General features: G+C 41.0%; 1 protein-coding gene across 1 annotated transcript; it reads right to left on the bottom strand.

The window, feature by feature from the left end:
* Positions 1–2,019: 2,019 nt before the first annotated feature.
* Positions 2,020–12,454, bottom strand: TECTB (tectorin beta). The gene is made up of 12 exons (XM_009864989.1): positions 12,400–12,454; positions 11,697–11,700; positions 11,432–11,520; positions 9,436–9,626; positions 8,891–9,033; positions 8,738–8,810; positions 6,194–6,297; positions 6,033–6,116; positions 5,684–5,846; positions 3,644–3,713; positions 2,707–2,739; positions 2,020–2,222 (listed from the first exon to the last, which is right to left on the bottom strand). Exons 3-12 carry the CDS (start codon positions 11,505–11,507, stop codon positions 2,170–2,172), a joined length of 990 nt encoding a protein of 329 aa, XP_009863291.1. The 5' UTR covers positions 11,508–11,520; positions 11,697–11,700; positions 12,400–12,454; the 3' UTR covers positions 2,020–2,169.
* Between the last annotated feature and the right edge of the window lie 12,734 nt (positions 12,455–25,188).

The raw sequence follows: 25,188 nt of genomic DNA, 5'->3' as shown, positions 1-25,188 counted from the left end.
AAATAGCCTCATTCAGGGTCACTTCTGGGAGCTATTCTTCAGTTGTGTTTCATTTGTTTTCAGCACTAAACCATTTCTGGATGGTAGGGAGATAGTGATCGAGACTTGGACTGGTAATAGTGCTTTGCCCATCCTGCAACCACAGCTCACTGGCTGCATGAGCCCCACTCAGTACAGTAACAGACCTGGGAGATACATGTGCCCAGAGGCTCCACCCCACGGTGGGCAGAGAATGCAGCCTGGGAATTCGCAGGCACCTTTCACAGCTGCTGCAATCCTGCAAGGTTTGTTCCAAAGCAAGACTTCTTGCATGATCAGGAAGAAATTTTATCAACCCAACGAGGAAATTCAGTTCAAGGCTTTCAGCACAAAATAGCCATGATAGGAGAACAGTGACTGTTGCAAAGGCAAAGCAAAAGAAACAGACTTTGGAGAAGCTGGTGTGTTAATCTCATTTGGCAAGGACAAGAATGTGAAGAGGTAAAGCCACTTGGCAGATGTTGAAACTTGGGATGTTAGTGGGACAAGGGAAGGGAAAAGGGAGGCAAAGCAGCAAGTGAGAGAGAAAAACCTGCAGGGTCATTATCTCTGATCAAAATGTCCTATGCCGCACCAAACATCAGTCTGTCTGGTCCGCTTTAGAAAATTAGAGTACTGAAAAATACTTTGAAGTGACGTATCTGCTGGCTCTGCTGTGTCTAAATCAGACAATTCTGTCGGGAGAGCGCCCTCTGTCGGCTGGTATGGCTAAATGCAGGTCGCCACAACGGACCGTTCTGCAGGCTGTCGGGGAGGATGCTGTCGGCTGTGACTTCAGCTTCTAAACAGCCTGCTTTTTCTCAGTTGCTTATAAATGCATATGGACTGAGATTACACCTAGAGGAGCAGATAGAATCCGCGGTAAGGAGGATCTGTGTGTGTTTGAAAACTGTGGCTGTAATGTATGCATGTTCTAGCTATGCATTACCTTCATAACAATGAGGTTTCAAAAAGAACAGGGAGCTTAAAATCCTTAATTTAATAGAATTGCTCAGGTGGTTTCCTCTCTATAAACAATAGAAAAAATTCTATAAGTGCTTATGCTGCAGTATGAACAGACACAGTTACACCCACTGTGTTCATTAATGGGAGGTGTAATAGCTGTAGTCCTTCTTCTCTCTTTCACATTTAAGATCCTGGCAGTTTCATGGATAGGACCTAGGAATGCTTCTTACGCTGTCAAGAGTTTTGTTCAGTATTGGTTTAGTAATTACTGGAAGTAAGGAACCAACCATTGCACCTGCTTGCTGGGAAATTGTTTCATGACCTGATATTTCCTGCTCTTTAGAAGTCATGGTTTTCCTTTCTAGTGATTTCTTCTTGCTGTTTAAGAGTTGTTGTTACTCCAGTACAGAGCTAATACTTGGCCTCTGTTGGCTATGACACCAGCTGTGTCTTCAAGGAAGTGTAAGACTCAATAACTTGTTTTCCAACCTCAGATGTGCCTAATTTGCATGTACAGCATGCAGCTATCCAGTGCTGAGCCTGTCCAGTCAGCAAGACATCCTACTCCTAACAGTATTGTACCTACTGCAGCATGTGTTGTATTCTGTTTAACCCAACCAATCAATAGTGACAATGCCAAGAAGAAGGAAAGAAATGTCAGATAATTAATTCTGAGGATCTTCTAACCATTGCTACGTAAAAAGCATCCTTTTCTCCCATCCTTGATGTGTTAGGTTAGTTTTCGTCTTGTTCAAAGGCTTCACAGATCAAGCTAGGACTTGCAAGACCAGGCCTGGAGGGGAGTTTAGTGCCACACTGAGACTGACCGAGAAGGGGGACCCTAGAGGTAAATTTGGCATTGAAAAATGCTGAGTTTGAATATCCCTGTGTTCCTTACAGAAACAAGGACTGTTGGTGTCACAGCTTCTTAAAAGGAGGCATCAGTAGAATACACAAGCCTTGGGTTTTCACTAGTTTAAAATACCTAGAGAGAGGCAAATCTGCTTTGGGATTCTCCAGTATGAAAGGCACAAAGCTCATTGAATGTTTTATTTATCTGGTAAAATGGTGCACAGGGATTTTTTGTGACTTTCTTTTTTCCTCCGTAAAATAAACATTTTTTAGTAAAGAAGTCCAGGTCCAAACAGGATGGGGACAAGTTAAGAAACACAGCTGGGATGCGTTTTATAATAAAACAGCACAAAATCCAATTGCGAAGAGTAGGTGGAAGACAGCATCTGCAAGAGAAACACAGACTAGGTGTGAGTAGTTCCCTCTCAGCTGCCTTTCACGTTCTCGTCCCACCCCTGTCAATGCAACTGCATGTCCCTAATGTAGCTCATGTCCCTAATGTCACCATATCAAGTTTTAACAAATTGGCTTTTTTCAAACCCTCTCAGAACATAAATTATTTCAGATACCTCTGTTAACCCAGTGAAAAATGCTTGTTCCTATTTTGGAAAGAGGGTGTGAAAATAAGAAGAAGTAATGTTTATTATTGGAAGTTATTGGTATGATTTTATTGTTCAGAATAAGGGATGTGCCAAAAGGAGGAAAACAAAGTGTAAAACATTGAGAAATAAAATCTGATTTTGAAATATTTCCCTTTCTGTCATATTTGCTATATCAGCTCTTCCTTTGAGCTATAGATTTTGTGTTGACAGAGTCACTCAAATTTCATATTTGGAATTGATATTTTCATTGTCATACTTTGCTATTTACCTGAGAGTGTGTAAAATCTGGATAAGCCTTTGCCTGTGTAAAATAAGAGAAAAAGATAACATTGGGATGGCATGTTTAAAATAGGTCAAAGTGCACCAGCATGCTTTGTAAAAGCAGAACAGATCCAGAGTTTCAAAATGTAGCAAATACATTTTTTCCTCTTGGCTTTACTGTCTGAATTCATAAATGGAACCTTGGTTCTTTTATCTTGTAAAATTGATGGGGTTTTACCGGTGCAACATACGGAATTGTGGTAGTGCTGCTCTATGTGTATTTGTAATTTTAAACTGGCTTTCAGGTTGGCGCAGATGTAGTTGAGAAACTAGTAGGAAGGGCTCTAAGGAAAACTTGATTTAAGCATACCTTGTTCCAAGGACCTCTTTCAAAAGATGTGCTGGATCTGCAGAATTAAACCGGCTCAGGGAGAAATTCCTGATGCCTCCAGGAGGCAGCAGTGGGGGAAACAGGTGGTGTTTTGTAATGGGGAAAGCTGATGGCAGTTCAATTTGTGTACCAGGAGGGATGGGCACAAAGGCTTAACCTACCAGAATTATGGGTATGCTGAAGGACCAACCACAGCGTAAAGAAAACTCCTGTGCAATCTGTCAGAGCTTGTCTGGGCTGTGCCGAGGTTAAATGCAGGTGAGCAGAGTTTACATTGCTAACTTGGTGTATAAGTGGTTTGGCCATTTATGGTTAATGACAAATGGGTGCCTTTACTCACTTTATCATTGAGGAGAGTTTCACTGAGCTTTTCTGACAGAGCCCGGAGCCTGGAGGGGACCAACTTCTGTTCAAGACTCCTGCTGCCATGGGGGAAGGGGCTCTGGCAGAGGGCTTCAGCTCCCTCTGCACGCTCCTACTCTGTGAGACACGGGTGGCTCCCAACTTCATTGCTTCCCAAAGGGAGAAACACCCCAGAAACCCAGTCACTTACTGCGTACAGTGATCTCTGCCACTAGAACACCTCCGGTTTGTTCCATGCGCTGCTTTCGTTTGTCGCATGTCTAAAGAGATTAGAGAGAAAGTCATGTATACCAAAAAAATGTAAAACAATTAAAAAAATGGAAACTCAATTCTCATATTTCCAGCCAAGAAAATGAAATCTGTGTCAATGTCACTGCATATTTTATAGGGATTATTTTTCTCTCTAATTACTGGGGGGACTTGGCACAGGAGATATTTAAGGGCAGTCTTTATAGTGCATTTATTAAGGATTTCAATGTGTCACAGCCCGTATAGTGGCTGGCATTGTAAGTGCTGTTTTCAGTTGCAAGATGGCAGGAGCCCAGATGGGTGTCTGCTTGTAATCACACGTCCTCCCGGGTTTGCCCTTTCCACCTCGCCTTAAACAAAACTCCTGTCATGAAGAAAGCGGGGACCTGAGCTCCATCTATTTAACCCATGACCTCTGTGAAGGCTTCACTTGTTGTTTATTGCTAATTACAATAGTTGTCCTTTGGGTAGAAACGGGAAGCACCAAATCCCTTCCATACAGATCATCTCATGTCCAGCACTAATGATGCCTGTCACAGCTGACAGGGTCTGTATGGAGACAGTGCTCTACAGATTAAAGGTCCTTGTCTGTCCCCTGACCTTTGCAGATCCCCAGCTGCGGGTATTTTTTTGTTACAAATTCAGCGTGTGGTAATTCTGATTTTGAGTTGCTTGTAAGCATAGACACCCAACTTGGTTCAACCTTAATTGCAGCAGACCACCAGCTGCATTTTTGGGTTGGAAGTGGGATGTCAGCCTGATCAAGCAATTATCCTGCACTGGAGGGTGAGGAGGGAATTCTACCCTGAGCCTGAAAGGATGATGTAGATGTTTGGCAGTATGGTCAGAAAGGCAGATGTGGAGTACTGGTTTTGTGTTTTCTCTTAACCTTGGTCTGTGTTTGGATAAAAAGTTGAAGAAATCTTTAAAAAATAATAATAATAAAATCTAAACCTAGAGCTTTTTCTTTTGCCTTTGAAACTTAGAATGTCTAACACTGTGTTTTTGTCAAACCTGCAACAAATTGTACAAATTGATGCCCTCTGCTTAGTGCTGAGTAATAAACTATCTTGATTAATCTCCTGGACTGAGAAAGGGTTTAGAAAGAAAGGTTCATTTCACCAGGAGTGATGATTTCTCTTCTCCAGCAAGAAATATTTGTTGCTGAAATGACACTATGTCAGCCAAGGAGTATTTTGGGCTTTCACTCCAGGTTAAAGAAAATTTAGCTTCATTTTATAGCAATAACACATTCATTGCATCAGAGAGAGAATAGCGAAGCTCTGAGTCAGTTAAGGAAGGAGACAAGTCCTTAAAGAAAGACACTTTAGTAACTCTCACCCTTGCATCAATCAGCACAAGCAGTGTGCACCTCCCCAGGCTAAACAACATGTAGTATAGCACCCTCACCTTATGCCCACCTGAGGTCACAGGAACCTACTCTTCAACCTCAGTTCCTGCTTCAGTGACAATTCATGTATTTTATTCAGAATGGGACAGCTGCCAGAGTCATAATTTACTGCTGCAGAGAGGACCTTCCCTGGGAAGAGGGATTGGGAGGTTTCATTTGACCAGCAGGGAGCTCTGAGCCAGGTTCTCCTGCTGACCTGAGGGTGCCCTCAGCACTTAGGTGTTTGGTAAAGTGGAAAAACCCCTCTACTTTTTTCCGGTTTTTAAGGCTTGTGTTTAACAGGAGCTGTTTGGCAGATAGGACTGTAGTCTGGGATATTGACAAGCATTGATTTTTTCAATGGCTACTGTATTTCTCAATACATTTAAATGAGTTGCCCAATGTTGCATACAGTGCCTGTGGCATGACAGGGGTCAGGGTGCATGGCTGGCCACTCGGGTCCACCTATGGTGGTGGCTCCATCTGCTGCAAGCTGCGGTGCTGGCTCTGCACCCAGCGTGCCCTCAGAAAGGTCTTGACATCCTCTGTCTAAATTTAGCACTGTGTGTTTCTCTGGGAGGGAGGCCTTACCACTGGGCAGGAGAACTTCTCACTGTCACAGACATGTGTCTCGCAGTGCAGCCAGACCTTGGACAGCTTGGGGATGTTACGGAAGCGGAAAGCGTTGAACTGGAACGTCGCCCGGTTTGTTTTCCCATTCTCATGCACAAGGATGGAGCTGTCTGTGGCACACCTGTGTTGTGCATGGAGAAGCAGTGTCAGAGCCCGCATGGCTTCAGTGAAACATCTCCTGAGGTGTCAGTCTGATGTGTCCTGCTGTGGGCTGCCTTCTCTTTTGCCCCCTCAACTCCCAGCCCTCAGCCTTCTGTCATCCTCAGGGCTGGGCACAGATGTTCCCCCAGGTCCCATCAGCACCTACCCCTTGGTGATCAGAGGCCAGTGGATCTGGTAGAAATACTCTGAGGAGGGAGTTGCCCAGCAGTTGTTGAGAACAACTTTGAACCTGGAGAGACACAAACCAGATTAGCAAGGAATATCCTGATTGCCGATTTATTAATTATTACTCCTTCCCTTGCCTACCTGTCACTTAAGCCCTTAGCTTCCACTCCAGCAAATATGTCAGAACCAATTTCTGATGTTTCAACGATGAAAGGGGCTTCCTTTACACTTGAAAACTTGGCATTCTTTGAAAGGCAAAGAGAAAGACATCATATGTTACTAGTAACATGCAAAGCAAAGGCATGTGGCAACTTCAGAGAGCTCTGGAGAGATGGACTGCAAAAGTCTGGGTTCTTAATTCCTGCAAGTCCCAAGCTCTACAGCTAGTAGTAGGAGTGTTGCAAATGCAAGATGATGTTTTAAAATACTTTTGTTAACGGTTGGGTTATAATGATAAGTGACAGAATGTGATGCTATTTGGATTGTGGTATGTGTTGTATTACAGCGTGAGTGGGAAATGACCTTGCTGTTGCTTCTGCTACAAAAGAGGTGGTGGGAGGAAGTTGATGGGAGTGAGAAACTGGTGATGATTGTATGGACTGGGGTTGGGAGATGGCCACGTGTAGGGGAGAATAAATGAAGACAAGCAGAAATCACATGCCTGTATGCAAATATTCAGCATTCCATGATTTATACTTGTGTGGCCAGCATGGTGAGAGCTGAGGGGGCACGAGAGTACAGAAAGAGCTCTGCTAGCTGTAGTCATTCATCCTCTATACAGCCAGCCTGCTCAAAGTAGCACAATGGGTGGTGCTCAGGTGAAAAAGTTTGGTTACAAATACATTGAAGTTCCTACCGTAAATGCTGCTGCTTTTTATTGCATGCATAAGATCATAGCACCAGAACCGTATTTTTAGTCATAGCATTGGTTTACTTAGTTAAATCTACACAGCAGTTGTTCAGGTATTTGTAGTTCTGGAGCTGCTGGACTATCTATCTTTCCCTGCTGCGCTTGCTCAGTTCCCTGGTACTGATGTACATCTTCTCACCTACAGTGAGGTGGATGTGAGGCACATCAGTACTGCCACTGCAACATCTGACAGATTGGATGCCATGAAACTAAGGCTCAGGGCTGTGTTTAGGTTAGTGATCCATGGCTGTTAAGTGCCCTGAGAAATTCTCATTTAACCAAAGGTTTCTTCCAAAGGAGAGAACTTGCTGAAGTACTGTGACAAAACCTTACCAGTCCTTGTGCTAAAATGAGTTGAACCTGGTATAATACTTCTTTTTCCAAACCCTATGGGTCTGTGCTGTTTTAGGGTACTACCTTGCATTTCTTCACAACAGGTTTCAGTGAAGGTCTGATTTACTCTCAGGCTCCAGCCTCTCCTGCTCCATAACAGTCCTTTGCTGTTAATAGTGTGTCCAGACTAAAGGGCAGGTGAGCCTGAAGTGTTCCCCCTGGGTTACACTACAGCTTGGGCATTGCCTCTGCGTTAGGAAATGGGCAGGTGAAGCAACTGAAAGCATGTCCCACCAGAGGCAGAGGGCAAGGGCTGCGCCAGGCAGCAAAAGAGATGAATAGCAAGGCAAAATAAACCTTTTATTTCCATTTTGCCAGAAAAAAAAGAAAAGTCATTGAAACTAACCTTTTCTCCCCAGTGAAAAATGTGAACAAAATAACAAAGGAGTGGTCTGTTAGCTTCTCAAGCTTGTTCTGTATTTGTGCTCAGTGGGAAAATATATTAGTAAAGTTCAGCCACTCCCTTCATTGACTCCTGGGAGCCTCATGGCCGTTAGAACAAAATAGTCATTTGGAGAAAAAAAAGATACCAGAGGTCCAGGAGCAGTGTGGTATCTCCTGGAACCTTGCCAGTCATATACTACCAGTGTGCCATATATCAGATAAAAAGATCACGTTGGTTTTCATATGGCATCCCTATGCTGCCAAAATGTTTTCTGGTCAATCAGTGGCCAAAATGCAGAGTGTGGGGAGAGAGATTTCCATCAGTCCACCTTGTGCTAAGTACTTCCTCTATCTGGCCTACAAATTTAACACAGCAAGTTACTAGTTATGCTTTCTCTAGCTCTGCTAAAATAGAGAGGATGTTCAGGTGCTTTTGACTGTGCTTTGGTGGAAAAAAGACTCCAGGCTCAGGAGCTGGCTGTTCCAGCAGCACAGCAGAACTGGGACTTTTCAGAAGATTGGCCTGATATCAAAGGATGATATTTTGTTTGAAAAAAAAAATCCAGCATGACCTAAAGATCTCTAGGGAACATGAAATATCTGTCAAGTGAGAGGGCCAGGAAGCCAACTGCAAGGGAAATGCATGGAGCTTTGCTGTATCTATAAAGACTATGTGATGCATGCTGCTCTTTGAGTGGGACTACAAACAAGTTTGACTTTTTCTTATGAAACCTGCCAGCATCTTAAAAATGTACCTCTCAGCAGAAAAATCTGCTTGATTAGGAGGGATTAAAACTACAGTTCGTGTGTATCTGCTCTGTTCAGTTCAAGTATATTCCTGTTAATCAGCAGAAACAAGGACCCCTGCAAAGCCCACTGTAATTATCTGTTTCAGGTGAGTAATGTGCCAGTCAGGAGGAGCAACCTTCTTTTTCCATCTTTTAGGCTGAAGTCTGTGGAAGATGAAGGCAAAAGGGTGGGTGGCAAAGTGCACTTACAGCATAGAAGTTGAGGGACAACTGACTTTCAAACGAGCCAGAGCTCCCATTCTTCACATGGACAGTGGCCACCCTGGGGACATAACAAAGTTTTGTATGAGTGAGATGTGGTGCTGAAGATGGGGTGAGGTGTGCGCCCAGAAGAGGACGTACCTTTGGTCAAAGGCAGCCTGGTTCACCAGGTAGTTGGCATTGTATGTGCAGGTGAAAGAGTAATTCACAGGCTGGCTCTTCACAATTACTGAGGTGTCGTTGGAGACAATGGAGTTGTAGAAGTGATAAACGGGGTTCTTGAACTGTAGACAACAAGACAGAAATGAAGGCAGTACTAAGCCTTGGAGGCATCAGGAATAATTCTGTACTTCAAAACATAAAGACTCTGTCTGGTGACAAAACACCATCCCCAAGGAAATATTGTTTCGTAGTTCTTCATATGCTGTGCAACATATATATATGTTCTGTGTAATACAGGTGCAAATGGGTAACTAACACACAGACTAGTATCACTAAGCCTGTAAGTATTTTGCCTGGAGATGCAAAGCACAAGCATTTGAGTCTTCCTTCTCCCCCATACTGGAGTTTGCCTCCCCCATCCATCAGTACTTAAAGCCTACTCCAGACTGAAGCAAATGGGACTCTCAAGTGAGTCCAGCTGACTGCTAAGTCCAACTTAGAAATATTGATCTTGATAGTCTTACCTCTGACTGTGTCCCACAGTATGATTTGTTTTTAGGTGACAGGTCTGGGATTGTGAATTGGTAATATCCTGAATCGTGGATCCCATTGTAGCAAATGCCTCCGAGTGCCAGTTGATTAACCTCCCACCCATAAGGACACTCCGGAATTTTGGTAATGATGGTTTTAGGATAGCAGTATACCAGAATTACGTCTGAAAAGAAAATAATACACCTAGAGTGATACTCAGTGGTGTCTTTATTTCAAAGAGGCTGGTCAGATTTCAATTGGGATTAAACTTCTGTCAGCAGAAGGCGCTTTGCTGGAAGGTACTCTAACATAAGCAGCTTTTGCTACGCAAAACTGACCTTCAGGTCATTAAATTCTGTGCACTTTAGAAGAGTCTGGCCTTTGCCTTCTAATCAATACAGAACTTCATGTAAATTTTTTATGTTTCTGGAATAGCTGATTGAGGAGCAGAGACTGCTGAGAAACCTGAAGAGAAAAAGTGGCTGCACTGAAATCTGTCAGACTAGTTTATACTGTAGAGCTGGCTTCTGTAATGCCACCAACTCTGTTTACAGAGTTATTATTTTTAAATAATAGTAGTAAAGTTGTTTGTTAGGCTTTGGTAGATCTGCACCTTTTTGTAGCGGTGTTAGATCTAGGCCATGATAGATATTCAGCTCTTTCTCTCCTTGCACTGCCATTGCAGCATGAGCACATACTAAATTTTTACAATTCTCAAGTTAAAAACTAGAATCAAATACTGAACTGAAAAGATGAGCCCTGTTAATAGCAATAGTAAATGAAATGAAATCCTAGCCCTGTTAACAGCGATGGGTAATAGCAGTACAATGTTTCCAAACATGCTGATTGCTAATACAACCCTGAATATTGAACATTATAACTTACAGACTGATTGCTTCATGACAGCAGAACTGGACATTTTTCAAAGAGAATCAGGCAGTGCGAATTTCAGTGTCTGATGGAAATTTAAAAGGCAAATATTGACTAACCATTACTGACCTTAAAATTGAGAAAGACTTCCAATTACTACAGTCAGGAAAAAAAGACACCCTGCCTGGAATTATTCAATTATTTCTTTTAAAGCCCTTGACACTCTTATTTTTATGATAAAAGCCTTATTTTTCAGCCTTTCCATATCTATTAGCGATATGGAAAGTCAAATAGGGAGTTTAACAACTCACTCCTTTCTGGTCAATGAACCTTCAGCTGATTCTACTTGTGTTGATGGTCATATTTGTAAATCTGGCAAATCTACAGCTATGAAAATTCCTGCAGTTCAGAGAAACTGCTTGCGCAAATGAAGATACTGAAATAAATGGCTGGAGGGCCAAATACTTAATGATATACCATGAAGTTACTGACAGTAGTTTGCCAGCAGTCACAAAGCAAACACTCTATATTGTGGCCTATTCCAATGTATTTCTAAATCATCTTTCTTAATTGTAGTGAATTCTACATTAAAGGTCTGTCTGGCACTAGATTATTTGAGTTTCCAGGCAATCTCATTGTGCAATTAGAGCCTTACCTTCAATGTTTTTTTGGCTTTTTCGTGTTTAATAAAGCTGTGTGGCTCAGCAGTTCAGCCCAGCACATTCATTCCCCAGTAGTGGTCTGGTTGCAGTCAGTGGGATTAAAGCCCAGCTTGGGCAGCAAAGATCTGCTGCATCTAGGCTGTGCTGTTACAGGTGATTTCTAATTGATGATGTTTCCTTTGCCATTTTATGCCTGAATTCTGCTTGTGCTTAATTCTGTTGTACTATGATTACTGCACAGAGTTAAGCATAGGCCTGATTCTCCATGGGGCTAGGACTTTAGTGGTACGTGCTTTACTATGCTAGCTGAAAACAGATCAATAAGAGAAATGTAAGGATTAGCTCTCTGGAATCCACAATTTAACTTTTTGATGAAAAACCTTTCCACTTAGAAAAAAAAAAACACTTTGGCAGCTTAATTACAAGAGAAGATCTTAGGAGACTTAAATTATTTTACCTGCTTTATTTGGATTGCAAGGCCCCGCAAGAGCTTGAGCCAGGATGACCAGCAGATAAATAGTAAGAGTCACCATTTCTTGCAATGATCTGAGAACAAAGGGAATAAAAGGTGAAATTGTTTTTAAAGTCAAAAATAAAAACAATGCATTGACTGTGGACCTGAAACTGTAGATACTGTTAAACATGTTCTTGTAGAGAGAAACAAATGACATTACTGATATTCTGTCACTCAACTTGATTACATCTACAGGCTAAATATTTACAAGACTGTTATTATTGCTAGGCTACTATTACGACAATATTTCAATTTAGTCATGGTTTTTAATTATTCTGTTTTTGCTTTTTTCTTGTAAGGAGTCTAAACCTAAAGTGTTAGTATAACCAAATGAAACTGAAACAAAGGGATCTGAAAAAAATAAGTAAATTACTAGAAAAATATAATGCAATAACATACATATTGTGCTTATGAATTTAATGCTGAACCTATTCTCTGTGGTGATGGCTATCCTGATGTACATAATCCTAACTTCATATAGCTCAGTTCTGGTAAATTATGCATTTTCTCTTTTACTGCTAAATAATGGGTTTTTATGAAATCATACATAGCAATAATTTATATTTCTACTTCAGGCCTCAAATCTGCAAACTTCTTCCGACAAGGAAGCACGTACAGCCTGTGGGATTGGGACTGGAGTTCTCATGTTTTGCCTTTGTAGACACTTTTTAGTGTCTGCCCACATATACACATCACTGAGCAGACTATCAGAAGAAACAAATACCACTTAGGTAAACAAAAAAAAAAATCTTCCTGATTAAGTACTTCCAACAAAACCAACCAGTTTCAACATTTTCTCTCAGCCTCTATTTAAAAACATATTTATAAAAGGCTCATACAGTACATTTCAGTGACAGTTCCTTCTAATTATAAACCTATGCAATCTACAAGAAATTAAGTATTATACCTACGAGGCAGAAAGGGGGTAAGTATTTCAGATTTTCATTCCGGTCTTATTCCAATAGCTGCGCTGTGAGCTCTTCTCAAGATGTCCTCTTTCAAATGAACCCAGCTGGCGTTATCTTCGCTTTATATAAGCAATCTTGTAAAAGGAGCCCATCTCTGGTTAAATCTCAACCCGCCAGTATTGTCCAGTGTGGGAGGAAAAAAAAGAGTTATAGAAAGCAGTTCTCTTCCCTTAGATGGGACTCTATTGCTGCTATTTGATTTTTTAAAAGTCTTTATATGGTGGCTTTTTACAGATTTTGAAAATAATTGAACAGAAAACTGTTGAAGGTATATAGCTGGCAAAAATTTTTGGTTCACGAGGTTATTAAGAAAATGTAGAACTTTATAGAGGTGAAGCCACAGCTGCTTTGCAGAATTCAGTTGAGGTGTATTTATAAGAATTAGATGCTGGTCTTGGATGGCTTATTTTCAATGTCAACCTTTTGTACCACGAAATTGGACAAAAGTAATTTCAACAGATCGCACGCCACTTTTGGGTTTGAATTTTTGTTTATTTTCTCTAAAACTTCATGGACATATAATCTGAGTTTAGGTAGGATCTTCCTTAAGGCTAAGTATTATACTCCATAACTAAAGTAGTCAATACTATGTGTATATAAGACTATGCAATGTATATTAAATATTACACTATAGAATGTGTAAAATTTCCCATTGCACAGCAAACTGAAACAAATTTGCTCTTCATGTGACCATCAGTCATGCGATTGTTGTATGACAGTCTTGGTCAGCTGGTGAGATTTTGTGGTGACCTGTTACATCCTGTTTGTGATAGCTTTTAAGAGATAGATTCATAAAAAGGACTTGGGCACGCTACTGCTATTTTACATGGCTGCATAAAAAAATGTGGGTTGTAAACAGTCTTGACAGGTAAAGTAGCACGGCCTCAACTTTGGGCATGTGTGTATCCACCAAGATCCTGGTGCTGTTGAGCTACTTATGCTCTGCTATCTGTTTTGAGTCACAAAACACAGAGGATCTTGCTGAAAGGCTTGTGGGACCCTGTCCTCTGGGGCTCCTCAGAGATCCTCCTTCTGTGGAGAGCCTCATTCTGCCTCATCCATGACAGGAGTATGATGTGGATCTGCTTTCTCTCAAGCAGCTTTTGGCACGTAGGTGTTGCACAGAAGTAAAGCTGTACCAGTTGTCAGTAGTTTGGAGCTTCTGAAGGAGGAAGGAGTGGGATGGAAGACCTGACCTTAACCTGAGATGCTAGACAAGGAGCTTTCAGCAATCCTGTGGGTGCTTCTTCAGGAGAGCATTCACTACAAGGAGTGTCTCAAGCCAGATGGCACGAGCAAATCATGGCCATGACTACACCACACATTGTAACAGGTGCTGCCAGTGACGATGGTGTGCAGGTGAATCTACAATGATATGAAAATGTTTATAAGTAATAAGCGTGACTTCTACTTCTTGCAAACTGATCCAAAGCCCTAAAGAAGTGTCGAAAAGTCTATAAAACTCTGGGTTTAGTTTCAAATAATAAGCCTGAACCTAGACCTGAAGCTTCTGAAGGGTTGCAATACACATAATAGGCTGCTCTCACTATTCATGTTAGCCGAGTCCCACAAGCCATCACAGTTTGATTTAAATGAGATTGCTTAAAGATGTACACATGGCTAAAATCTTTCAGCCAGGGTTTGATGTTATTTTCATTGAATTAAAGAATAATCCATTGAACAAGAACCAAAGCTCATAAATGAATTGGTGTGACCTAATTAGGGATTATCCTCACCAGAAATCCTAAACTAAGGAAGTTTTAACTCCAGGTGACTGTTTTATAGCCTCATCCCAAATCATGCAGGCATTGAGGCCCAGATTTGATTTCCTAGGCCTAACTCTGAATATACACTGTGTAAACATCCACTTATTTTTGTCCATCTGTGTGTGTGAGTGTGTATTTGATCTGGAACCAGAAACTAGAGTTTCTGGTGAGAAATTATGACACACCCTGTTATCAAGCATGTATAGCCCAGAAATAAGGGGAGGCTTGTGGGAGAAAGTTTGTGACTTTGGGCACGAGAAATACCTCACAATCTTGTACAAACTAATTCTTGAAGCTCAAGGAATCAGATTCAGCCCTGGGGTTGGACTTAATCTCTCAGGTCTGCCCACATAGGGCTGATTTGGAGCATAAGATATTTGGTCAACTTCGATTAACATAATGTAAATGCCTTGCTGAAAATTATGTAGGTGGCCAACATAAGCGCAACATAAACAAAGCACTTGAATCACAGATTAGCTTTATTCTGATGATTTTTAACAAATATTGTAATTAAATTATCATTGGTGTAATGCTACAGGTTTCAGTGGAATTACTCTACAATAGATCTACTCCCGTAATTTTTGAAAGAAAAAAAATCTCTCATTGTCTTCTCACAGAAAAGTAATCTCCATGTACATAATACTCCTTTTAGATGAAAGGTAGAAAACAGATTGGAATCCATGAAACAAATTTGCAGAAGTGCCAGCTGGTGTATAGTAGTTTGCATTTGCATAAGAAACAAGCACAAAATGTACCTAAGCTAACCAGCATTTGATACCTGCTCTAATCAAAGATGAAAGCTTGGGAAGGGTTAGGTTTCTGTCACTAATTGCACACATAGAAAAACGAAAGCCATGAAACTGCAAAGCAGACCATTTGGGATTGTTGAATTTCCCTGACTCTTTCCAAGCACACTGGATAATCTCAGCAATCTAAGTATCTGTAAAGATTTTGACAAAGAGCAAATGAAGGCCTTATTGTGAATTTCACCTACAAGGGCAGCTTGTCTCTCCAGCTTTGTTCCTTGCATTGTGATGGAAAGCTGTGTGAGTATCTACTGTCTGGTTCTTACATGAAGGAAGCAAGGTTCTGCACTTCGAATCTGCAAGGGATATTGTGATATCCAATTTTCATTGGTCTGGATAAAATAATAAGCCTGAAGAGCCCTTTAGCTATATGGAAGGTCTTTATGGGCTAATGAGGATCAATGGACACAGCAAGCTGATTCCAGGAGGAGAGAGATCTGGTGACACTCACCTAGAGGCTGTGATGTATTGATGATGGTGTTTCCAGTCATGCACAAAAACCTGGCATACTCCGTTTTGTCTGAGATAAGGAGTGTATTTATCCCATCGGCATGGAGACATCCATGCTGGGTCTGTACGCATGGTAACTGCATTTATATTGGGCCTGATCTGAGTTAACGAGTCATGTTGGAAATACAGCACTGTGTTGGTACGGTCAAACTTGTCCTGGATCCTAAGTTTACAGTGAGCTGGGCTGTGTAGACTTACTGCCTCAGGTCATAAATACTTTACAGATTTCAACATTGTTTTGCCTTTTATAGAATAAGTACCTTTCCAACAGTTAGTTAGTTCATGGCACGTGGTTGGTCACTCACTGAGTGACATGACTGAGTCATGCATGTGACTGAGTCACCATCCCTGGAGGCATTTCAAAGATGCGTAGATGTAGCACTTAGGGATAGGATTTAGTGGTGGACTTGGCAGTGTTACGTTTATGGTTGGACTCAATCTAAAAGGTCTTTTCCAACCTAAATGATTCTATTATTCTTTTCTGTTCTTGTGAGCAGCTAGAACCATGCACATGTGTACCAGAGCACCTGGGACACACAGATACCCTGTACTCTAAGTCCTCAGGTGGCTGACATTCTTCAATAACTGCACAAAACATTAGAAGCAGGGGAAATGAAAGAAAATCATGTTTGCAGAAGAGGGAGTTACATAAAAGTCAGAGATGGGCGTTCAGGTCACCGGAAGAGAGAGTCTTCTCTAAACTTCCTCATGCATCACCTGTCTGTCTGTGTTACTACGCAACACTGAACCATAATTTTGCAGCAATCACCTGCAGCCATGCACTTGGTGAGACAGTGCTGCTGGTGGTGCAGGCACTCCCTGGAGTGGGGGTGAGCACAGACTCTCAGCTGAAGAGTTATTCCCTTGACATTTCTGCTGTCCAAGGCATTCACATAGACATTTACAACAGCAAATCTTGCCAAACGCAAAATCGTAGCTGAAGTAGATAATCATATTTCATGTTCATTTGGATGCCTGATCCTGTTCTTCTTCAGTTTTGCCAGAATATTCAGAGAAATATTCTTTGGAAGCATCTCTAGCGAAGTTCTGCCTGGAGTTTGCTACTGTTGGATCAAAGCTTCAGTTTCCAGCTTTCTTGAAGCCTTTGTGTGAGTAAGTATTTTATTTGGTATATTTTTCATAGGCTGTCTTAGAGCTAGCTAGTCATGCAGGATAGCCATTTAGGACGTCATTTAATAAAGGCACGGGCTTGGTTTAATAAAGGCATGAGACACGTAAAACAGGTCATGCGAGACCAGAACTGATGACTTGCACTGGTCATGTGAGAGCACAGGCATCCTTGGGCTGCCATTGTTTGGAGATGCCTAAACTTGCCAGGCACTTGATTCATTTGCCTAAATGAGGCATATGTTGCATTAACAGGTGCTGAAAGGTGGCCAAGATACCCACAGCTGTGACACAGTACCTCTAGGAGACTCATGTGCTTTTGGAGGGGGATCTGGAGGGCAGGCAGGATACTCAAAGACGTCTTAAATGGTACTGGATGTCTGTGTGTGGGCATCTGGACTGAAACCAGCTAGGCACACCGCATTTTTTGTTTGCCTTGGAAGTCTAAGCATCCTTGCATGCTCTGCAGCACACGTGCCTGAGCTCGCTCCAGCCAGCACAGCGCCTGCAAGTTATTAATCAAGTGCCCAAGGCTAGCTTCTAGGTAGAGCATTTCTGGGGAAAGATGGTTTTGAACTCTACAGGTAAGGAGGATTGCATCTGGGTCTCCCATAATCCTGGAAAGGGCTCTGACCACCAGGCCTGTCTCCTCCAGCTGTCCTTTGAAGAGTGTGGCTATGGCTGCTGGGCTCATATAGCATCAGTGCTGCTGTCCCACTTGGTATGTGCCATAGCAGAGCAGGCATTTTCTGCTGAGAATACATAGATTAAATGTTTTGTAGCAGAATGATGTTGTTGAGGACTAGTGTTCTGGAATCACTTGCATGTGGCCTAAAGGGTTTCTGAGGTGCTTAAGTGCTTTTTTGGATCTCAACCATGCCATCCTGTATAACACCTTGTAAGCCTTTTAGTTCTTGTTATCTCAACAACAGGTCTTGATCTCTTGGCAATGTGGAGTCAGGGGGGAGGATTTTAAGAGGAAGGTGAGAAAGAGGGTAGAATGGAGTCTTTGTGTCATTCATCAGTTTAATCTTCTCAGGTTGGCAGCTGGCTCTGGAATAGTAACCATTGATCCTCTTGCTCCAGTACTGCTCTCTTTTCTGGACATTATCCCACTGGTGCTGGGAAAGTTGCAGCAATAAGATGTTTCTCAGCTTAGACTGGAGTACGTCTTTACAACTTGGAGTCTGTAGCAGCTGTCTAATCTTCTGCCTGATTCCTGGCCATATGCATTGGCCATAAATAATGCTGCTGGTCCAGGCTACATGCTTTGCTACAGAAAAGCTGACCAAAAAAAAAAAAGACTGCAGTGCAGTGAGGCATTACAAGTATATTAAAGGCAAATTTTTCCTCTGCTATCTCTCAGTGGCAGTTCCATAGACCACTGAAAAAACTGATCCTAAATGCATGCTGCTTACTTAAAAAATATGGTTAAGTAAGAAAGAGGAAGGCAAAGGAAAATGCAGAGGCAAACTGATAAGGAAATTTCAGAAGCAGGAGGAATGCAGAATTACAATAAAGGACTTGATTGCCACCTAGCTTGGAAGTGCCTCCATTCATTCACATTCCCGAGCCTAGAAAACTTTCCTCCGAATTGCACTCTCTATTGCCGTGGGAGCCTGGAGCACTCCTGCTCCCTTTTTAACACCTCTACCCTTAACTGAGCTACGGAGCCTGTCTCCAGCTTCCTGACTACCCAATGATCGGAGCCTGCTGAATTATAAACCTTTGTGGGATTCAGATAGGATTGCACACATGAAGGACTAATAAAAATCAGGTTCTAGAAATGTTCACCATAATTCCTATCCTTTGAAGAGTTAAGACCCATTCATTTTCCCTATGATATAATCTTTCAGTATCTGTAGTGCTGCCTTCTCAAATCAAACACAAACCTCTGCACTTCTGTCAATAGCACCTGCTGATTAAAATCACAGTTCTGCTTTCCCAAGCTACATAATCCTGCCCGTTCATTCCTAGACCTACTTTTCTCAGCACTGTATCCATTATACTAGTGTTGTCCTCGTTCTTAAAAGTTGGTGATTTTTCAGCAGTCTGATAGCGTCATGCTTGGAGACAGTCTCTTTTGCTGTGAAAGGGATCTGTTTGTTATAAAGAATTGTGTGGCTTTGAGAGCTACATGTATCAAACTTAACTGTATTAATTAGCTTGTGCTGTGCTTGTAAAGTGATCATAATAATGCTTATCATGGTCTTAGTACCATTATCTTTGCAGATGGTGGAACGGAGCCACAGAAAGACAGAGCCCAGTGTAGGGCTCTTGAGCTGGCCATACTACTCTTATTTTGAAACAGTAAGCAGGAGGAGAAGCTATCCAAGCAGACTTTGGATGAATAAGAAAAGTTTCTAGGAAGCTGCAGGATGACTGCCTGGACCATGAGGCTGTGTCTTCTGGAACAGAGTACTCCTATTTATCTCAGAGGCGGTTGTTTACCATTTGTTAGTTTACCATTTACACTGGGCCTTATGGCTTATTAACAACGATTTGATTACTCATAGTCCATCACCAGTTGAGTATCTCAGTGGATTTTTCTCTTCTGAGGTCATAAATAAAGTTTTTCTTTCTACTTTGTCAGGCACATTCAACCTCCGAAAAGGTTACTTTCTGGCCATAGATAACAGAACAAATTTCAGGTCAATTAGAGGATATAGTTTTCTTCAGATTTCACCAACATGCTAATGAGGATATACATTGAGATGGTTCTTTCAGTTCACCATGTTTTACAGTAGTAGAGAGATGTTACAGGCTCTATGTAGTGGGATGAGGCAGAGCAATTGAGTCTAGAGGCATCAGGCACTTCAGAGGTCCCTTCCAACCCCTAACATTCTGTGATTCTGTGATTCTGTATTCATATACTTGCTGCTTTATGACTCAATCAATCACAAACAAACCCCAGATCTTCCCTTTTTAATTGGCTGTCTGTAAGATAGTATTTCTTGGAGAATCACTGAAAACACCAAATGCAGGAGATGGCTCTGCTATGGTTCATATACAGCTTTTCAAAGATTTTCTCAGGATTCCTCTGATAGACTAATGTGAGAAAGTTGACACTTTTGCTTTCTCTTCTGCTGGGCTGTAGCTGGTGTTGCACTGTTTCACTCAAAATTAATTTGACCATCTTGATGATCATAAGTAGGATTTGCTAGTGTTTAAAATGACAATTTCTGTCTTCTAGCATGGCTCACAGTAGTGTAATGCACACTGCAGAAAACCTTTCAACCGAAGCTAGCTGAACAGAGCACTGCGGTCATCTGCAAAATGTCCGCAATTGTAATATACCAATGATGCTCATATAATATTTTCTACAAGCTATTCCAGAAAGTATGACTCGGCAGTTCTCTTGTATGAAAATCCCTCAGGAGTATAATAATCTGGTTATCTTCCAAGGGATTCACAGAGATGCTTTCCTAAGAAACCCACTACGGCTCCAAGTACTCAATTCTTTAGGACAGACTGTGCTGAAGACTCTGGATTGATTATGCTGTTAATGACGCAAGAAGTTCTGCTGCTGTTTGTTTATTCTGAGATTAGCTAAAATTAGAAGTTGACCCTATGTTCCTGAATTAATTTAAAGGCAAAAAAAAAGAGGTGATTTTTCCAGAAATCGAGTCCCTAAAGCCAAAGCTCAGAAGGTATCTTTCTTGAGCTGTGAGTCAGTTCTTAAATGATTTGAAATGAAAGGTGTCCAGGCCAACTGATACATATGAAAAATAACCCCTGAGCAATTTCCAAGGTAACTCTCTAACATGCTATATTGGACATTTACAAATATTTAAGATTTTGAAAGATCAAAATGCCAAAGCCTTGTTTTAAATGCTTGAAAACAGATGGATAAATTCAGTAAGTGTTAATTGGACAGACCCTGGTCTATTGACTGCTTGCCTGAACCAAAAGCATATGAAATTAAAGTTATTCTTGATATCTAAAAATGAGTAGAAAAGAACAAGGAGTACTGAATCTTTGACAGCAATAGGTGGTGAAGATACACTAGTGATGTTTGAGACAGTCTGTAAGGTTTAAAATGCTGAACTTGAATCACCGGGAAAGGGTCTGTTTTCACTGGCTTTTCCTTAACATCAGATTTTATTTTTCTCAGTGGGCTCCAAAACAAAGTATACTCAAAGCAATAGTCAATTCTGCAAAGGCAAGCGTATTTCAGAGTATTCTGACACACCTTGCTGGAAACGCTCAAAAAAAATAATAGTTGAAATTCCCACACCCTAGATCTAATTCTGAGCAAGCGAGGTGATACAATTTTGGCATAGCTAAAGTCAATGAATATGAATGGATATAAGATATGGCAAAGATAATATTTTCTATGTGTGCAATACCTTTCATTCCAGGTTTTCAGAGACCTTTATAAAGATTTCATTCCAGATACCGACTGGCCAGGAGATGGTGTTAGTGGTGTACTATAAACAGACCACATGTGACACAGAAAAGCAAAGTGACTCACTCATATGAAATCTGGTGAAGACAGCTCACCTTCCTCTGTGTGTTGCCCCATCTTTTGGACCTTTCATTGGCCTGTTCTGATTTTTTTTTGCATTATCCATAATAATTATTTCTAGTGTAGCTCTTTCAATAGAGAAGCAAGCAACGATATGAAAGCAAACAATTTCCTTGAATCTTTGGGGATATATTCATTAACTAATAATGTAGATAATTTATTATCAGGTAACTTAGAATGGATCAAAGCCTACATCACTCAAGAATGGCAGATGTGAGTGAAATAAGTTCAGTCATCCAGACATTTTTGATTTTCTTCCAAGTCTTAATCATATGGCTTCTAACAAGTAGTTTGGAAAGATGTTCCTCTCCAGGACAACAAATGCCACATGTTCTCTTCCTCCTTCAACTCTGGTCAGGAGCCAACTCAGCTGAGATCCCCAGTTGCAGAGTCTGTGCAATATGCCACAAAACCCACATTGTCTGCAGTTGTTACTATGTAATGCCATCTTCTGGTATTGTGGGCTGGCTTCTCATCTTCACACCTCCTCTAGCATTTCCTCCCCCATCACCCTTCTGTTCAGTTACCACTTTCATTGAGCAAACATTTGATGCTCGTACGGTCTCCTTCACTTCATTACTTTGCCTATGCTACTTAAATATGCTCGTGTGTGAGATTTTGTTTGTAAATTGTTCCCTCCAGCATTCCCTCACCTTAATGCAGGGTTTCAGTGGTGGCTTCCTGCTTGCTCTTCTGCCTCTGCTCCTGTCAGTGGTAGCATGCCCGTCACCCAGGAAAGATTCTGTGGGTGGGGAGCAGTAGTTGCTGTTGTGCAGTCAGTGGTGGTCAGCTAATACGGTTCGTTGGCAGTAGGCTGTTGCTATGATCCAAGGCTATTCAGTTTTGCACTTCATCAGCTATTTTAATCCCTACTATCTAAAGAGAAGGAAATACAGGCTCTTGTGCTTCCTGTGTTACTGTGCAGTCATAGCCAGCCTGGACCCTTCAGTCTCACTCTAACTATACTTTCCTGAAGTGAAGTAAGGAGGCCAGATGCAGACTGAGTTTTGCTGCTCAGAGGCCCCAAAAGCTCAAAGGAGAAAGATAGAAATGGTACCTTGATATTTCATTTCTCTGCCTTCTTCAGGGAGGTTTCCATGGCTTCGTGTGCAAGGGGACCTACTCCAGCCTTCCTCGATGTGTGGACTGTCCTTGCCTCTCATTTTGCACAGATCACACACAAAGGGGCAGCTTCTCTTGTCGTCTTATCCCTTATTTGTCTGTCCATACCAAAGCTGAGGGCACCCTAATTAGTGGACAGTATAGTTCCTGTGCAGGGACGTGCCATGATATTTGTATCTAAATGCCGTATATGGCTGTGTTATCTACAATAGTTATTATCTTTTAGATTTAACAAACTGGACAAAGTGTCCTAGATGACCTGGGAAAAGAGCCATCAGGATTAAAGGCCACTGAGATCAGTCATGCTGATCATATATTTATGTCGTCAACTATTGTGATGGTGATAGGTTTTTCTGCTTGGCTAGTATACTCTAAATTTGATTTTTTTTTTTTAAATTACATAGCTATTATATTAAAAAATTACTGTTTATGGTCAAATATCTTAACTCTAGGGGGACTTGGCACCTAAATACCTTTAAAAAATTGATTTAAGTTATCTAGATGGCTAATTCATATTTTCAAAAAAAGTTATTTAGGAGTTTAAATCTAGTGATTTTTAGGATAGCAAAACTGATGGTCCTCTTTCCACTATTTTTAGCACTGTTAGCTTCTCCATCTATATTTGCCAAATAAATCATTAGATTTCACGCAGAGTTTCATGCAGAGCAGCTTTTAAAAAAATAACTCCAATGTTTCACAAAGCTTCCACGGAAGCTACTTCGCCTGCAGTGAGATGATTTAATAATGAGGCTGTTGAGTTCACCATGTATTCTTCAGATTGGTCTTCATCATGCAAGTATAGGGAGCCTCCATAACTTCTGAGGGCAATTTAGATCCATTGCCCTGAGAATACTGGCAGGTAGGGCCATTTGGAAAAGCCGTGTTCACTCTGAAGATAATCTATTGCCCCTGAGTTATTTGAAAATGAGAACTGATAAGGATATAATGCTCTACTTCATCAGGACAGTGTATCTATAAGATATATCAATATTTCTGGAGAGTTCATTATCTGAACTTTTCATCCAAATTCTGTGAAAATATTGCATTGGTCTTCAGGATGGAAATTCTGAAATTTGAGTGGTTGTGCTTAAAAAGCTGGAAGCACTTCTTGTCTGGGAAAGTTTTCTGTCCCCCAGAATTCTCTGAAGCGGAAGTGTTCTCTCCCAAGAATTATCTAGATTGAATTTTTTTCTTAGAAAGGGTGGAAGGAAACATTTACTTATTAAGTATATTTCTTTATAAAGACTAGTCTTTAAGAAATTAAAAAGGCCTAAGTGCATGAGTGAAATTGTGTTTGAGTACAAAGTTAATACAGAATTGGAAAATTGCATATGAGAATATAAGAAAATGGAACATAGGCAAGTGTGGTTTGGATATGTACATATATGGAATCCTAAGGAAAACAACCATAGAATTCTGGAAATGTTTGACCATACCTGCAGCTCAAGCTTGGTAAATAAGTGACTACTCAAGGTAAGGATGTCAGAACAGGAACTTTTTTTTAACAGACTGTTGACTGTCTTTAGGCTCATGCCTCTCTCAGATATAATATTAAGAAATTACTTGGGTGTCATGGCATTGTGTTTTGTTAAAATATTTTATTATTTTCACTACGCTGTCTTTGAGCTGAGAAATCTGTTGATTACAAATTCATTTAATTGCTACAGGTAGGATACCCTTCAGGAGTTTACTATCCTCACTCCTGCTGGGATTTCTGTTGTAGTGATGATGTTTCTCAAACGTTGTTTTGGAAAAAAGATCCAGGGTTATCATTAATATATAATTATGATAATGAATTATGATGCCTTCCTGTAATGCCAGTGCAAGACCTGTGTGCATATCCGCAATAAGGTGACATTTACAGTAATTATATTAATTAGAGAGATGTCAGGGTAGTATTACTACTTTATAGCCCTTGGACTGACTATTTAGATAGTCCATATACAAGGACAATACTTCCCATTATTTTGGTGAATAGGGCCTGTCACAGTTACCTGGAAAGAGGATGATTTTAACTGGACAATGAGTGCACCTGTGGCTGTGCAGAAGTGGAACCCATCCCAACCCAACCAGCCATCCAGTTTCGGGGCCTGGCAGCATTTGTTTTCTTGTGCAAACATGCTGAACGTCAAACATATTTCTGAGAAACTGGAAGAAATTCAGGAAATAAAACAATTTTGCATAAGCTGGCCACAGGCACTAAACTCTGCAAGTGCCTGAGTAAGACTGCCCTTGTGCTTTGCAACCATAACTTTTCTCATTTTGCTTTCTACAGTTTATCTTTCTGTTCATATACTTATTGAACTTAATATTGATAACTGCATCTATTTAGACAGAAGCTAAAGTGAGGAGTCCTCTTGTTTTTCTATTGTATTGATAAGTTATTTTTGTCACCATTATGGAATGTATGGGTACATATCTACATACAAAATACATTCTAGTTTTGGAAGATATAATGAGTCAATTTTTGTTCATTTCCCTCTAACTGATGACCCTGGTGACACTTCAATCACAGTTAAAATAGATTCTGCTATACTAGAGGCAAAGGAAAAGAAACTACAGAGACCAGTTTAGAGAAGAATTTAAGAGTCATGTGTGTAGGCATGAAGAATTAGGATGCCAAAACAAGATGGAGAATTCTGGAGTAGTCTGGAAACCTCCAAGACAGAAGAGAATTCAACAGCTGTGGGCAGACCCTGATAGCTCAAGAAATTCCATTTTTAAAATTGTACCAAAAGAGCATGGTTGCCTTTAGTCATTGTGGAAGGCTCTGAAGGGCAGAGGTGAAGGAGAAAGGGGCAGGCTGATCAGTCCAGGGACTAATTAGGGCTAAGGTCTCTTGAGGAAGTTAATGAGTTTCTAAATAGCCAAC

Source organism: Apaloderma vittatum, unplaced genomic scaffold (genome assembly GCF_000703405.1).
Source record: "Apaloderma vittatum isolate BGI_N311 unplaced genomic scaffold, ASM70340v1 scaffold14152, whole genome shotgun sequence".
NCBI classification, from domain to species: Eukaryota; Metazoa; Chordata; class Aves; order Trogoniformes; family Trogonidae; genus Apaloderma; species Apaloderma vittatum.
This window is presented reverse-complemented; position numbering and strand designations above follow the sequence as displayed.